At 44.5% G+C, this 13,767-nt stretch overlaps 1 protein-coding gene across 4 annotated transcripts in view; it reads right to left on the bottom strand.

The window, feature by feature from the left end:
• rap1gap2b (RAP1 GTPase activating protein 2b) overlaps positions 1–5,037 on the bottom strand; it is a 74,309-nt gene extending 69,272 nt beyond the window's left edge. For 2 of the 4 annotated variants that reach the window (XM_055943041.1, XM_055943042.1), the window contains exons 1-2: positions 4,689–5,037; positions 2,251–2,286 (exon numbers count right to left, since the gene is read on the bottom strand). In XM_055943041.1, coding sequence (XP_055799016.1) covers positions 2,251–2,286; positions 4,689–4,732 — 80 coding nt within the window. In that variant the 5' untranslated portion in view covers positions 4,733–5,037. Of the gene's footprint in view, positions 1–2,250; positions 2,287–4,688 lie in introns of those variants that run through there. The other 2 variants (XM_055943043.1, XM_055943045.1) reach the window with 2 other exon arrangements.
• Between the last annotated feature and the right edge of the window lie 8,730 nt (positions 5,038–13,767).

Below are 13,767 nucleotides of genomic sequence, written 5' to 3'. Positions count from 1 at the left end.
CCTCAGGGCGAGTGCGGGGAACAGGAACAGGGCACACTGGACTCTCGTGGCGCACTCTAGGCCTGGTGCGTGGTACCGGAACTGGAGGTACCGGGCTGAGGGCACGCACCTCAGGGCGAGTGCGGGGAGAAGGAACAGTGCGTCCAGGGCTCTGGAGACGCACAGGAGGCTTGGTGCGTGGTGCCGGAACTGGAGGCACTGGGCTGGAGACACGCACCATAGGGAGAGTACGTGGAGGAGGAACAGGGCTCTGGAGATGCACTGGAAGCCTGGTGCGTGGTGTAGGCACTGGTGGTACTGAGCTGGGTTGGGAAGGTGGCGCCGGATATACCGGACCGTGAAGGAGGACACGTGCTCTTGAGCACCGAGCCTCCCCAACCTTACCAGGTTGAATGGACCCCGTAGCCCTGCCAGTGCGGCGAGGTGGAATAGCCCGCACTGGGCTATGCAGGCGAACCGGGGACACCACCTGTAAGGCTGGTGCCATGTACGCCGGCCCGAGGAGACGTACTGGAGACCAGATACGTTGGGCCGGCTTCATGGCACTCGGCTCGATGCCCAACCTAGCCCTCCCAGTGCGGCAAGGTGGAATAGCCCGCACTGGGCTAAGCACGCGTACTGGGGACACCGTGCGCTTTACCGCATAACACGGTGTCTGACCAGTACGACGCCCTCTTACTCCACGGCAAGCCCGGGGAGTTGGCTCAGGTATCCAACCCGGCTTCGCCACACTCCCCTTTAGCCCCCCCCCAAGAAATTTTTGGGTGAGCCTCTCGGGCTTCCAGCCGCTCTGCCTTGCTTTTGCCTCATAAAACCTCCTCTCCGCTTTTGCTGCCTCCAGCTCCGCTTTGGGGCGGCGACACTCCTCTGGCTCTGCCCAGGGTCCTTCTCCGTCCAGAATCTCCTCCCAAGTCCATTCCTCTTTTCCCCATTGCTGTAGTTCCTTCTCTCTCTCCTCAATCCGCTTGGTCCTGTTGTGGTGGGTGTTTCTGTAAAGGCAGTCAATGTTGTTCTCCTCCTCAAACGAGGAGGAGCATGGATAGGACCAAGATGCGGATTGAGGGAAATAAGCCATCTTTTAATAAAAACAGCAAACAAGACACTACAAAACTACAAAACAACAAAATGAGACTAACCTTCAACTGTCCTGTGAGGACACAGGAACAAACACCCACAAAAGCCTACTGCCTATGGCTACCTTAAATCTGGCTCCCAATCAGAGACAAATGAATGACAGCTGTCTCTGATTGAGACCCAATCTAGGCAGCCATAGACATAACTAGACAACCTAACAAACACTATCCCATACACATACAACACCCATGGACTAACCAAACACACACAACATACAATGCCCACCCCAACTCACGCCCTGACCAACTAAACATAATCAAAATAACATAAAAATAGGTCAGGAACGTTACAGAACGCCATCGTGTTCGTGAGAGTCATATCTTTCCACAAATGGTTCATAATAGTTTGGACGCTACTTACGATTTTGTGAGAAGGCCGATTTTCGGGATGTTTAATGGTCTGACAAACACCGCTCTAGCTCTGTCACCTTTCACTGCCGATGCGGAAGTGCGACATAGGCGGATGCGGTGGATTGAGACACATCAATGCAAAAAGAAACAGATATCTCTAGCTTAAACTGACCCATTTTTATGGGGATTTTTGAATTACGCTAATTAGATTTCCACTGAAGGGTGGACGTCCACCTTAGGGGGTTAAGTGGTCAGATGTCATATCAAAAATGGCTTCCATATAAAAAATACCTCTACTGGTTACTACAGACCTCAGTACTGTACCACACAGAGAGGGTACCTACCCAATTGTGCTCTCTCTCTCTCTCTCTCTCTCTCTCTCTCTCTCTCTCTCTCTCTCTCTCTCTCTCTCTCTCTCTCTCTCTCTCTCTCTCTCTCTCTCTCTCTCTCTCTCTCTCTCTCTCTCTCTCTCTCTCTCTCTCTCTCTCTCTCTCTCTCTCTCTCTCTCTCTCTCCTCTCTCTCTCTCTCTCTCTCTCTCTCTCTCTCTCTCTCTCTCTCTCACACACACACACACACACACACACACACACACACACACACACACACACACACACACACACACACACACACACACACACACACACACACACACACACATGCATTCACTTACAAGCATTCATGTGGACGTGAATGCCCTTCCGTCCAGCAAACCCAATTTTATGAACAATTTTTTGTGTATACTTTTTGAACGTGCGTACTACTCACCGTGCTCTGAGTGCACTGACAGTACTCTTATCAATCCTGAAGAGAGAGATAGAAGGGAGAGAGAGAGGGATAGAGAAAACGTGTTCAGTTAACGTGTCATGTAGCTATGACAACAGGGGCACACGACCCCATTCACGCTCACTGGTGAAGCACTTCCTTCCTCCACAGCCTGGCTCCAGAGATGTCCCTCACACGGACATACTCACACAGACACACGTGGACATACACACACACACAGACATACACACACACACACGTGCAAGTATGAACGCTTGCACACGGACACACACACACACACACACACGCACGCGCGCATTCTGACTCACATACACACACACGCAGACAAACATCATTTCATTTAATCACCATGGCATAGAAGGCATGCTGTTAATTATCTCTTCCTTCATACCTTCTTTCTCTCCTTCTCTTCCTGTTCTCCCTCTCTCTATCTCAGTGTGTGAGTGTTTTGTATGTCATATACATGTATGTTAGCGCCTTAGGAAGTGTCTTTACTACACTGAATTACACACTAATGGCTGACAAGCTGTCATCACATAGCTCTGCTGTTGTGACACACACACAAACACACACTCTCTTTCTCTCTCTCTCTGTGGGAGACTAGATCACACTATAACACACCCTTCCTGTGCTGGAACCCCTCCCAGTACTGCCTTAAACCACACACACGCACACATACGCGCGCACACACACACACAGTTTTCAAGACAATGATCAGTAACCCAGTGACTAGTCCATGCCATTGCATATTTTCCATCCCAAAGTTTTTTGTTGGTAAACAATCACACATACACACACAAACGCACACACAAATGCGCGCACACACACAGGTAATCTTTTGTGAACACGTTTTTCCATCATGAGAAGTCAATCTGTCTGTCAATGTTCTATTTTCCGTTTGCATTTTCAAACTAACTCAGACTCACAGTAACCATTAACCCTGCTGTGTCACTGTGTAAGGAGTAAGGAGTAAGGGAGGGAGATGGAAGAAGAGAGAGGTGGGGGGAGTAGCAGATGGGAAGAGAAGAGGGAGATAGGAGAAGGGGGAGAGAAAAGGAGAGAGGGTGTAGGAGGAGAGTTGCAGAGGGGAAGAGAAGAGGGATACAGAGATAGGAGAGGAGAGAAAAGGAGAGAGGGTGTAGAAGGAGAGTAGCAGAGGGGGAGAGAAGAGGGATACAGAGATAGGAGAGAAAAGGAGAGAGGGTGCAGGAGGAGAGTAGTAGAGGGACCAGTAAACGTTAAAAGCTTCATATGATGAGTCTGAAACCTCTGTTCTCACTGGTCATAAATAAAACATGTAGTGCTGCTACACAGCACACACACACACACACACACACACACACACACACACACACACACACACACACACACACACACACACACACACACACACACACACACACACACACACACACACACACACACACACACACACACACACACACACACACACACACACACACACTACAGCTCCACCCACACGCTAAAATCAGCCACAGAACACACACACCTCAACTGACTTAGCACACAGTGAAACAAAGCATGCTGAATAGCTGATAAAGGGGTGGAGAAAGGAAGAGAATGAAGGTGAAAGAGAGGAAGAAAGGAAAGGAGAGAAACAGATGAGAGAAGGGAGGGAATAGTAATGCTAATATCCACTCTTCCCTCCTTCCCCAAAAAGCATTTCCTGCATTATTTGTCACTGCCTCACTATTACCTCTCACACACACTCAGAGAGATGGATGGAGATGGAGAAAGAGAGCTTGATCGAGAGAGAGATTGAGGGCTGGAGAAAGAGAGGGAAAGGGAGGGAGATGGAGAGCTCGAGAAATGGAGAGAGGAAAATTGAGTATGAAAAGAGGCTTGTGTAAGTCTTGCAACTTCTCTAACCACACACACGTGCGCACGCACAGACACAGACACACACACGGACAGACGCACAGACACACACAGGCCTCTTGTGTATTCTGGGCACAGGTTAGATTTGATAGGCCATATGCCGAGCTGAGATTCAGTGAGGTACAGAGCTCTGTATCACTCAGAGAGAGAGAGAAAGAGGAGAGAAATATGCTGTCTCATACCTACAAGAAGACAAAGAAAGGGGATGTTAAGGGGATAAACAAATATCCTGGCTGTATCATAGAGGGATAGAAATAGTTATCATCCCGTTACTCTGCTACTACTGGTCTCTGTCTTACCACTTACCCGGTTTAGCAGTCACAAACTAGTCTGACTACAAACTAGCAAGGATCCCTGCCATAGACAATCAACTGTCATAACATAGCTAACACACCCCCAAACAAAACAACAAACTATTTACAATCAAAATCACATAAACACGCCACATCAAACTGAGCCATATGCAAAGTCACATACACAACACACACTTTATCTCTGTCACACATACACCACACACTTACCATCCAAACCCTCCGAAGGACACACTCCTCTTCCTCCTTAGCATGATGTTTACGTCTCTTTCTCTCTCTCTGGGAGTCTGTGTCTGCTTCTCTTGAAATTATTAGTCTTACAACACTCTCTCTCTCTCTCTACCACCACTATGTGTCGTCTGCCTCCAGCCTTCTATCTATACAGTTAGCGCTTTAGCCTTTTTACCATTTCCTCACTGTTTTTCTCTCTCTATCTCTCTCACTCCCTGGTTCCCCCTCTCTCTCTTGTTCACTCTCTCACACAGTATGAGCTTAACACCTGCCTAGTCTCTCCCTCTCACTCCACTGCACTGTTTCCCTCCCTCACCACCCGCTAGGCTGGAACGATTGAATGAGAGAGATAGGGCGATAGAGCGAGAGGAAGGGAGGTTGGGAGGGGTGGAGGGAGGGAGGTGGTGTTTTCTGTGTATTTCTCTACCTCTATTCTTCGACTCTGAGAGAGACAGACTGACAAGGCAAAAAAAGTGGCATTGATGTCAAAATAATAGACCGTGTTAATATGAGTACCTCGGTGTCTGAAACGGAATGAAGAAGGTCATTTTAGGTGCCAGTACCAATTTTAAAATACTCGTGTTCATATTCTAGAGGTGGAATATTCTAGAAGAGCTGCCGGTACAACGGAATGAAGAAGGTCATTTTAGGTGCCAGTACCAATTTTAAAATACTTGTGTTCATATTCTAGAGGTGGAATATTCTAGAAGAGCTGCCGGTACTAGAGATATTCTAAAGAAAGCAGATTGCTAGATCATCTTTTCATGAGTACTCAAGCAATAGAAAATGAGAAGTGCTGCATCAGCCTAATTCAAACGCTGGACTGGAGTGCTTTCTTTGTGGAGTCATTTATGTTTGAAACATCTCTTGGTTAAATGTCAATGAGAGAGCTCTATTAACCCGAGCCGCAGTGCACTGATCTATGGCCCGTGATGTGAACGGACAAAAGCGGTGAGGGAGGAGCGCCCTTCTCAAACCGAACAGTAATCTGCGCCGATCATACTGTCAACAAGGCAGCATGGTGTATTGTCCAGAAACATAAAATAACTGTTTTGAATTTTCTAACTATACTGAAAAAAATACGCTACCGTTCAAAAGTTTGGAGTCACTTAGAAATGTCCTTGTTTTTGAAAGAAAAGCAAAAAAAAAAATCCATTAACCTGTTGGGGGTGGGGGCGCTGTTTAGACTATTTATGCTAATGTGGCTAATTTTTTAAACGGCTTCCCACAAAATCCTTGATCGTACAATATGCATATTATTATTATTATTGGATAGAAAACAGTCTATAGTTTCTATAGGAGTTTAAATTTTGTCTCTAAGTGGAACAGAGCCCATTCTACAGCAATTTCCCTGACATGGAGTCAGATTTGAGAAATGTTGGCCACTCTTCTGAAGTCATTTAAAAGGGCACTGTCGTTGCTATGACTATACGGACACTTCTTACGTCTTCCCCTGGATGCCTTTACGTGATGACGATTCCAACGGGGTCGATTGCGCGTTCACAGGCCCTACAAATCAAAAAACCCTGAAGCTAGTCATTCTTTGGGAGCTGCGTCATGAGCCTAGAGGACCCCGGCGCGCACCTGTTCCAAGCGTTAGTTTAGCCTGTTATATTTCTCCGGTCATCTTTTCACTCGTTATAGGAGTTAAAAACATCATAAGGTAGTTAATTTAAAGCGTTTTATAGCAATTTATATCCGTTTAGTGCGATTTTGGGACATTTATTTTTGCAACGATGTGAAAAGTTGGGCACGCTTTTCAGTTCATCCCGAACGCAGTTGACATTTCCACATGGCAAGAGGACAGCTTTCCACCAAAAGACGATTTCTCCCAAGAAAGGATCCTTTGCCCAAGATACTGATGGAAGAACAGCTCAAGGTAGGACATTTTTATTATGATAAATCGTGTTTCTGTCGAAACATTTTAGTGGCTTAGGACGCCATGTTTTTTGACGTAGCTTCGCTTGGCGCAAACTGTATTGAAAAGTAAGGATAAATTAAAAAATGTAATAACGCAATTGTATTAAGAATTAAATTGTCTATCAATCCCTGTCCACCCTATATTTTTTAGTCACGTTTATGAGTATTTATGTATAAGAGTAGATCACTGTCTAAGTGGCGCAAGGACATTTTCTGACCAGCCTGTCTACATTTCACATTGTCTAACCATGATTTTGGTGGCTAAATATAAACATTTTCGATCAAACTGTATATGCATGTTGTAATGTGATGTTACAGGAGTGTCATCGGAAGAATTCTGAGAAGGTTAGTGAAAAAATTAATATCTTTTGGCGATGTTGACTTTTATCGCTCACTTTGGCTAGAATCAATGCTGGGCTGCTAATTGCTATGTGCTAAGCTAATATAACGATTTATTGTGTTTTCGCTGTAAGACACTTAGAAAATCTGAAATATTGTCTGTATTCACAGGATCTGTGTCTTTCGATTCGTGTATGCTGTGTATTTTTACGAAATGTTTGATGATTAGTAGTTAGGTAAACACGTTGCTCATTGTAATTATTCTAGTCCATTTGTGATGGTGGGTGCAATTGTAAACTATGCCATCTACCTGAAATATGCACTTTTTTCTAACAAAACCTATCCCATACCATAAATATGTTATCAGACTGTCATCTAATGAGTTTTTTTGTTGGTTAGGGGCTATAAATATCTTAGTTTAGCCGAATTGGTGATGGCTACTGGTGTTGGTGGACAAATAAAAGATGGTGGATGATGCTAATGTGTTTTTAGGTAATAGATGTACATCTTTACATATTGTGTCTTCCCTGTAAAACATTTTAAAAATCGGAAATGTTGACTGGATTCACAAGATCTGTGTCTTTCATTAGCTGTATTGGACTTTAATGTGTGAAAGTTAAATATTTAAAAAAACATTTTTTTTTGAATTTCGCGGCACTGGTTTTTCAGTGGGGGGGGGGGGGGGGGGGGTGCCGCAAGCGCCACGCTGATCCTAGACAGGTTAATGTCACGTTCTGACCATTGTTATTTTGTATTTTCTTTGTTTTAGTATGGTCAGGGCGTGAGTTGGGTGGGTTATCTATGTTTTGTGTTTCTATGTTGGGTTTGTCGTTTGGCCTGATATGGTTCTCAATCAGAGGCAGGTGTTAGTCATTGTCTCTGATTGGGAACCATATTTAGGTAGCCTGTTTTTGTATTGTGGGTTGTGGGTGATTGTTCCTGTTCCTGTGTTCTGTGTTCACTATTTCGGGAATGTAGTGTCTTCGGTTATTTTTGTTCAGTTTATTGTTTTGTTCGTTCTTGAAAGTATTCATAATAAATATGAATACTCACCACGCTGCATCTTGGTCCGACATTTCTTACTCCTCAGACGAGGAGAACGAAGACTACCGTTACAATTAAAACATCATCAAATTGATCAGAACTACAGTGTAGACATTGTAAATTACTATTGTAGCTGGAAACAGCAGATTTTAAATGGAATATCTACATAGGTGTACAGAGGCCCATTATCAGCAACCATCACTCCTGTCACGCTCGTGAAAATGGACGGACCAAGGCGCAGCGTGATTAGAGTTCCACATCTTTTATTCAAGTGAAACTTCTACAAAACAATAAACCAACAACGAACCGTGAAAGTAGTGGTGCTACATGCACAGACACAATACAATATCTCACAAATGCAGGTGGGAACAGGGACACCTTAAGTATGATCCCCAATTAGAGACAACGAACATCAGCTGCCTCTAATTGGGAACTATACTAAGAGCACCAACATAGAAATGAAAAGACTAGAACACTCCCTAGTCACGCCCTGACCTATAACACCATAGAGAACCAAGGGCTCTCTATGGTCAGGGCATGACAGTACCCCCCCCAAAGGTGCTTACTCCGTCCGCAAAACCTGAAACCTAATGGGGAGGGTAGGGGGGGGGTGACTAGTGTCGGTGGCGGCACCGGCGCAGAGGAAGACTCCGGCCTTGGAGCGGGACTGGACGCCGTGCCTGGACTGGGTACCGGCGCAGAGGAAGGCTCCTGCCATGAAGCGGGACTGGACACCGTGCCTGGACTGGGCACCGGTGCAGAGGAAGACTCCGGCCTTGGAGCGGGACTGGACGCAGTGCCTCGACTGGGCATTGTCGCAGGTTTCACCGGACTGATGACACGCTCCTCAGGTCGAGTGCGCGGAGCCGGTACAGGACGCTCCAGGCTGGGGATGCGCACTGGAGGCCTAGCCTCCCGGGTGGCGCAGTGGTCTAGGGCACTGCATCGCAGTGCTAGCTGCGCCACCAGAGTCTCTGGGTTCACGCCCAGGCTCTGTCGCAGCCGGCCGCAACCGGGAGGTTCGTGGGGCGACGCACAATTGGCATAGCGTCGTCCGGGTTAGGGAGGGTTTGGCCGGTAGGGATATCCTTGTCTCAGTATGTAAAATGTAATAAAATGTATGCACTCTACTGTAAGTCGCTCTGGATAAGAGCGTCTGCTAAATGACTAAAATGTAAATGTAAAATGTAGTGCGTGGAGCCGGTACAGGTGGCACCGGACTGTTGACACGCACTTCAGGGCGAGTGCTGGGAGCCGGCACAGGACGCACCGGACTGGGGAGGCGCACTGGAGGCCTGGTGCGTGTTGCCGGCACAGGTGGCACCGTACTGGTGACAGGCTCTTCAGGTCGAATGTTGAGCAGAACACACTTGACCAACATCTCTCTCCTCTCTCTCTCCCCTCTTTCTCCCCCAACTTCTCCATCGCCTCCCTGACGGTCTCTGGCTCTTCCCTCTGCTCAGCCGCCAGCTCCATGTGCCGAACATCAGCTGCCTCTAATTGGGAACCATACTAAGAGCACCAACATAGAAATGAAAAGACTAGAACACCCCCTAGTCGTGACAACTCCTGTGTTCCAATGGCACGTTGTGTTAGCTAATCCAAGTTTAACATTTTAAAAGGCTAATTGATCATTCGAAAATCCTTTTGAAATGATGTTGGCAGATCTGAAAACTGTTGTTCCGACTAAAGAAGCAATAAATATGGCCTTCTTCAGACTAGTTGAGTATCTGGAGCATCAGCATTTGTGGGTTTGATTACAGGCTCAAAATGGCCAGAAACAAAGAACTTTATTCTGAAACTTGTCAGTCTATTCTTGTTCTGAGAAATTAAGGATATTCCATGTGAGAAATTGACAAGAAACTGAAGATCTCGTACAACGCTGTGGACTACTCCCTTCACAGAACAGCGCAAACTGGTTCTAACCAGAATAGAAAGAGTGGGAGGCCCCGGTGCACAACTGAGCAAGAGGACAAGCACATTAGAGTGTCTAGTTTGAGAAACAGATGCCTCAGATGTCTTAGGGTGTTAAGTGGTCAGATGTCATATATAAAATGGCTTCCATATAAAAAATACCACTACTTGTTACTACAGCCCTCAGTACTGTACCACACAGAGAGGGTACCTACCCAATGGTGCTCTCTCTCTCTCTCTCTCTCTCTCTCTCTCTCTCTCTCTCTCTCTCTCTCTCTCTCTCTCTCTCTCTCTCTCTCTCTCTCTCTCTCTCTCTCTCTCTCTCTCTCTCTCTCTCTCTCTCTCTCTCTCTCTCTCTCTCTCTCTCTCTTTCTCACTCACTCACTCTCTTTCTCTCTCTCTCTCTCAACTTGTGGATAAATTCTTTACATCCCTGAAAAACAATGAATAAGCTCTTGGCATCTTTTTATATTTATCCAAAGCGTTTGACACGGTTGATCATAAAATAGGTTTTCATGATTGTACTTATAATTGTCTATATAGTTATGTTTATGTAAGAGAACAATGTGTTTTTGTGAACGGCTGTGCATCTACCAGGGCCAAGATATCCTGAGGTGTGTCACAGGGTTCAATGTGCAAACTCCTTCAAGACTGTTGGAAAAGCATTCCAGGTGAAGCTGGTTGAGAGAATGCCAAGAGTGTGCAAAGCTGTCATGTTTCCATATGTGTTATTTCATAGTGTTGATGTCTTCACTATTATTCTACATTGCAGAAAATAGTACAAATAAAATAAAAACCCTTGAATGACTAGGTGTCTCCAAACTCTTCACTGATATATATATATATATATATATATATATATATATATATATATATATATATATATATGTTGAGCAGATATATATTTGGTGATTACTGATCAATTAATTCATACATCTATATTTGAGGGTTTTCTTATCTGTTTTAACAAACTTTTAGATTTGTTTACTCTGTACTTTTGTGGTGTGCTTTTCATATAAGCTTTCATATAATGCTTCCAACCTTCACACAGCGTTTTAATTTGTTTTTATCTGTATTGTTGTCTATCACTTGTTTTCTTTGGTATAAATAAATAATGGCTTTGTGAAGTTGCTGCATATTGGCGGGAATTGGAACACGCTGTCGGACACGCTGATGCAGAGCATCCCAAACATGTTCAATGGGTGACAAGTTTGGTGAGTATGTAGGCTATGGAAGAACAGGGACATTTTCAGTTTCCAAGAATTGTGTACAGATCCTTGCGACATGGGACCATGCATTATCATGCTGAAATTTGATGAATGGCACGACAATGGGTCTCAGGATCTCGTCACGGTATCTCTGCGCATTCAAATGGCCATTGATAAAATGCAATTGTGTTAGTTGTCTGTAGTTTATGCCTGCCCATTTCATAACCCCACCGCCACCATGGGGCACTCTCTTCACAACATTGGTAGAGAAATTAACATTCTCTGGCAACAACTCTGGTGGACATTCTTGCAGTCAGCATGCTAATTGCACGCTCCCTCAAAACTTGAGACATCTGTGACATTGTGTTTTGTTGACAAAACTGCACATTTTATAGTGGCCTTTACTTTCCCCCAGCACAAGGTGCACCTGTGTAATGATCATGCCATTTATCAGCCTCTTGATATGCCACACCCGTCAGTTGGATGGATTATCTATGCAAATGAGAAATGCTCATGTAAGCAAATTTTTTACATTTTTTAGAAATATGCTTTTTGTGCATATGGAACATTTCTGGGGTCTTTTATTTCAGCTCATGAAACATGGGACCAACACTTTACATGTTGCCTTTATATTTTTGTTTAGTTTTCATTGGGAAGGCAGATAAAGCATTTATCAAAAACTTTTGCATGTCAAAACACAGAATCCTACTCATTATTCCACATACTTAATCTAGCCTAGGCTACGCCGTGGGCTTTGATCAAGGCACCTGGCTTGCGCCCTGGAGGCAGCCTTGTTCCAAAAGAAAGCAATCATTTTTCACCTGGTGAAAACTCCTCCCACCAGGGTAACCCAGGCCAGATAATCGAATCCCCTCAGTGAAAGGGCAGAAGTCATTTATTGGTGCTGGTTAAACAGGGCAGTGATGCAATCAAGCATCTGTTTTATTTTAGACTCAATATGGGCCACTTAGAAGGTTTGGAGTGATACAGTGTTTGTATCTGCACCTGCAGTGCTTGCTGTTTGGGGTTTTAGGCTGGGTTTCTGTACAGCACTTTGAGATATCAGCTGATGTAAGAAGGGCTATATAAATACATTTGATTTGATTTGATACAATGGGTGGATCTAATCCTGGCTGCTGATTGGTTAAAAACATGTTCCAGCCAGTGTCTATTCCACAAGTTGCCACAGGTTAAGGATATGACATTGAAATGCCTATTTACTGTTCCATCTCCCTGCAATATCCACTATCTCATCAGTCCAACAAAGACAATTTATAAACTTGATATCAATTGTAAAAAGCATCCTCGACATTATCTCCCCTTTCCTTTAGACTAGCATCTGGTTTTCAACAGCGGAGACCTGTAACTTCTGGTCTCATCGACTGTCTGGTCTCATCGACCTTTGCAACATCATTTTAATATTGAAATTCAGTCTCCACTGTCCCATTGATGATTAACGTGTCAGGACAAGACAGACAGCTATTCTCAGCCAGTCGAAATCATGAATCAGCATAATTTGTATGGATATATACAAAGAAATCTTTATATAAAAACAGGTAAAACGAAACTAAATGCAGCTAGTTTGCTGATTTGTCTATCTTCAGTTTGAAGTGATTGGGTTAGCTGTGTATTTGGCTAGCACCTGGCGAGAGAGCAAATGTTCTATGCCATGCGAAATCGCGCATCATTAGCTCATTGTTATGGGTGTATCCAAATAAATGTCACTAGAAAAATGCTTAAACCAACGCAAATGCAGCAGATTTGCTGTTATTCTGGCTGCACTGTTTGACGTGACTGTGTTGCCAGCCAGCATGGCAACGGAACATTTAGAAGAAATGACTGGCTCGCGTCTATATTCTAGATATAGAACAAAAAACTTCACGACTGGGTCGCATCTCTGGCAACCTAACCGATAGAACGAATGACCAGCCGTCTTGGGTAGCGACCATAGATTTGTGTCGGGACAATATCTCATGGAAGGATGAAATAGTATGAATAAATTCATCAAAATAAAGGTTTTAATGAAAATATGTCAATCATTATTTGAATATGTTGGCAACCCGTTGTATAAAAGTGATAATGCCGGTGTTTGGAGGTGTCAATATATCCTCCAAATACTGGATTCTCTGGCATTATCACTTAAATAATATTAAAGTGTCAATCTGTTGTTATGTTCCAAATGGCATCCTACTCCCTTTATAGTGCACAATGTTGGAAATAAGGCATTTCTCTGAGTCTCTAGGGGTTTAGCTCACCCGGGCTAAAATGTCAGATTAACAGATTTCCAGTTAGCCTACTTCATGGATCATCCCAGACATTCATCTAAACAGAGACATACACAGTGACATTAACATTTCCCTAATATGTTCTGTCAATATCACAATGTAAGTGTCTGTTTTGTCGCTGTCTGTCTGTCTTTCTGTCTGTCTGCATGCCTGTCTATCTGCCTGTCTTCTGACAGTGTCACAGTAACACAGAGAGCGGCGGAGGAAGATAAAGATAAAGGGAGAGAAAGAAAGATGGACCATATGGCCTGACATGGCATGCTGCTACATCCTGTGCTGCCAAGCCAACTTCAGGAGAGAGAGAATGAGAGAAAGGACAGAGAAAGAGGATAGCAGGAGGACAGAGGG

Source organism: Salvelinus fontinalis, chromosome 13 (genome assembly GCF_029448725.1).
Source record: "Salvelinus fontinalis isolate EN_2023a chromosome 13, ASM2944872v1, whole genome shotgun sequence".
In the NCBI taxonomy this organism is placed as follows: Eukaryota; Metazoa; Chordata; class Actinopteri; order Salmoniformes; family Salmonidae; genus Salvelinus; species Salvelinus fontinalis.
Note: the sequence above shows the minus strand (reverse complement) of the source record. Positions and strands in the feature narration are given on the sequence as shown.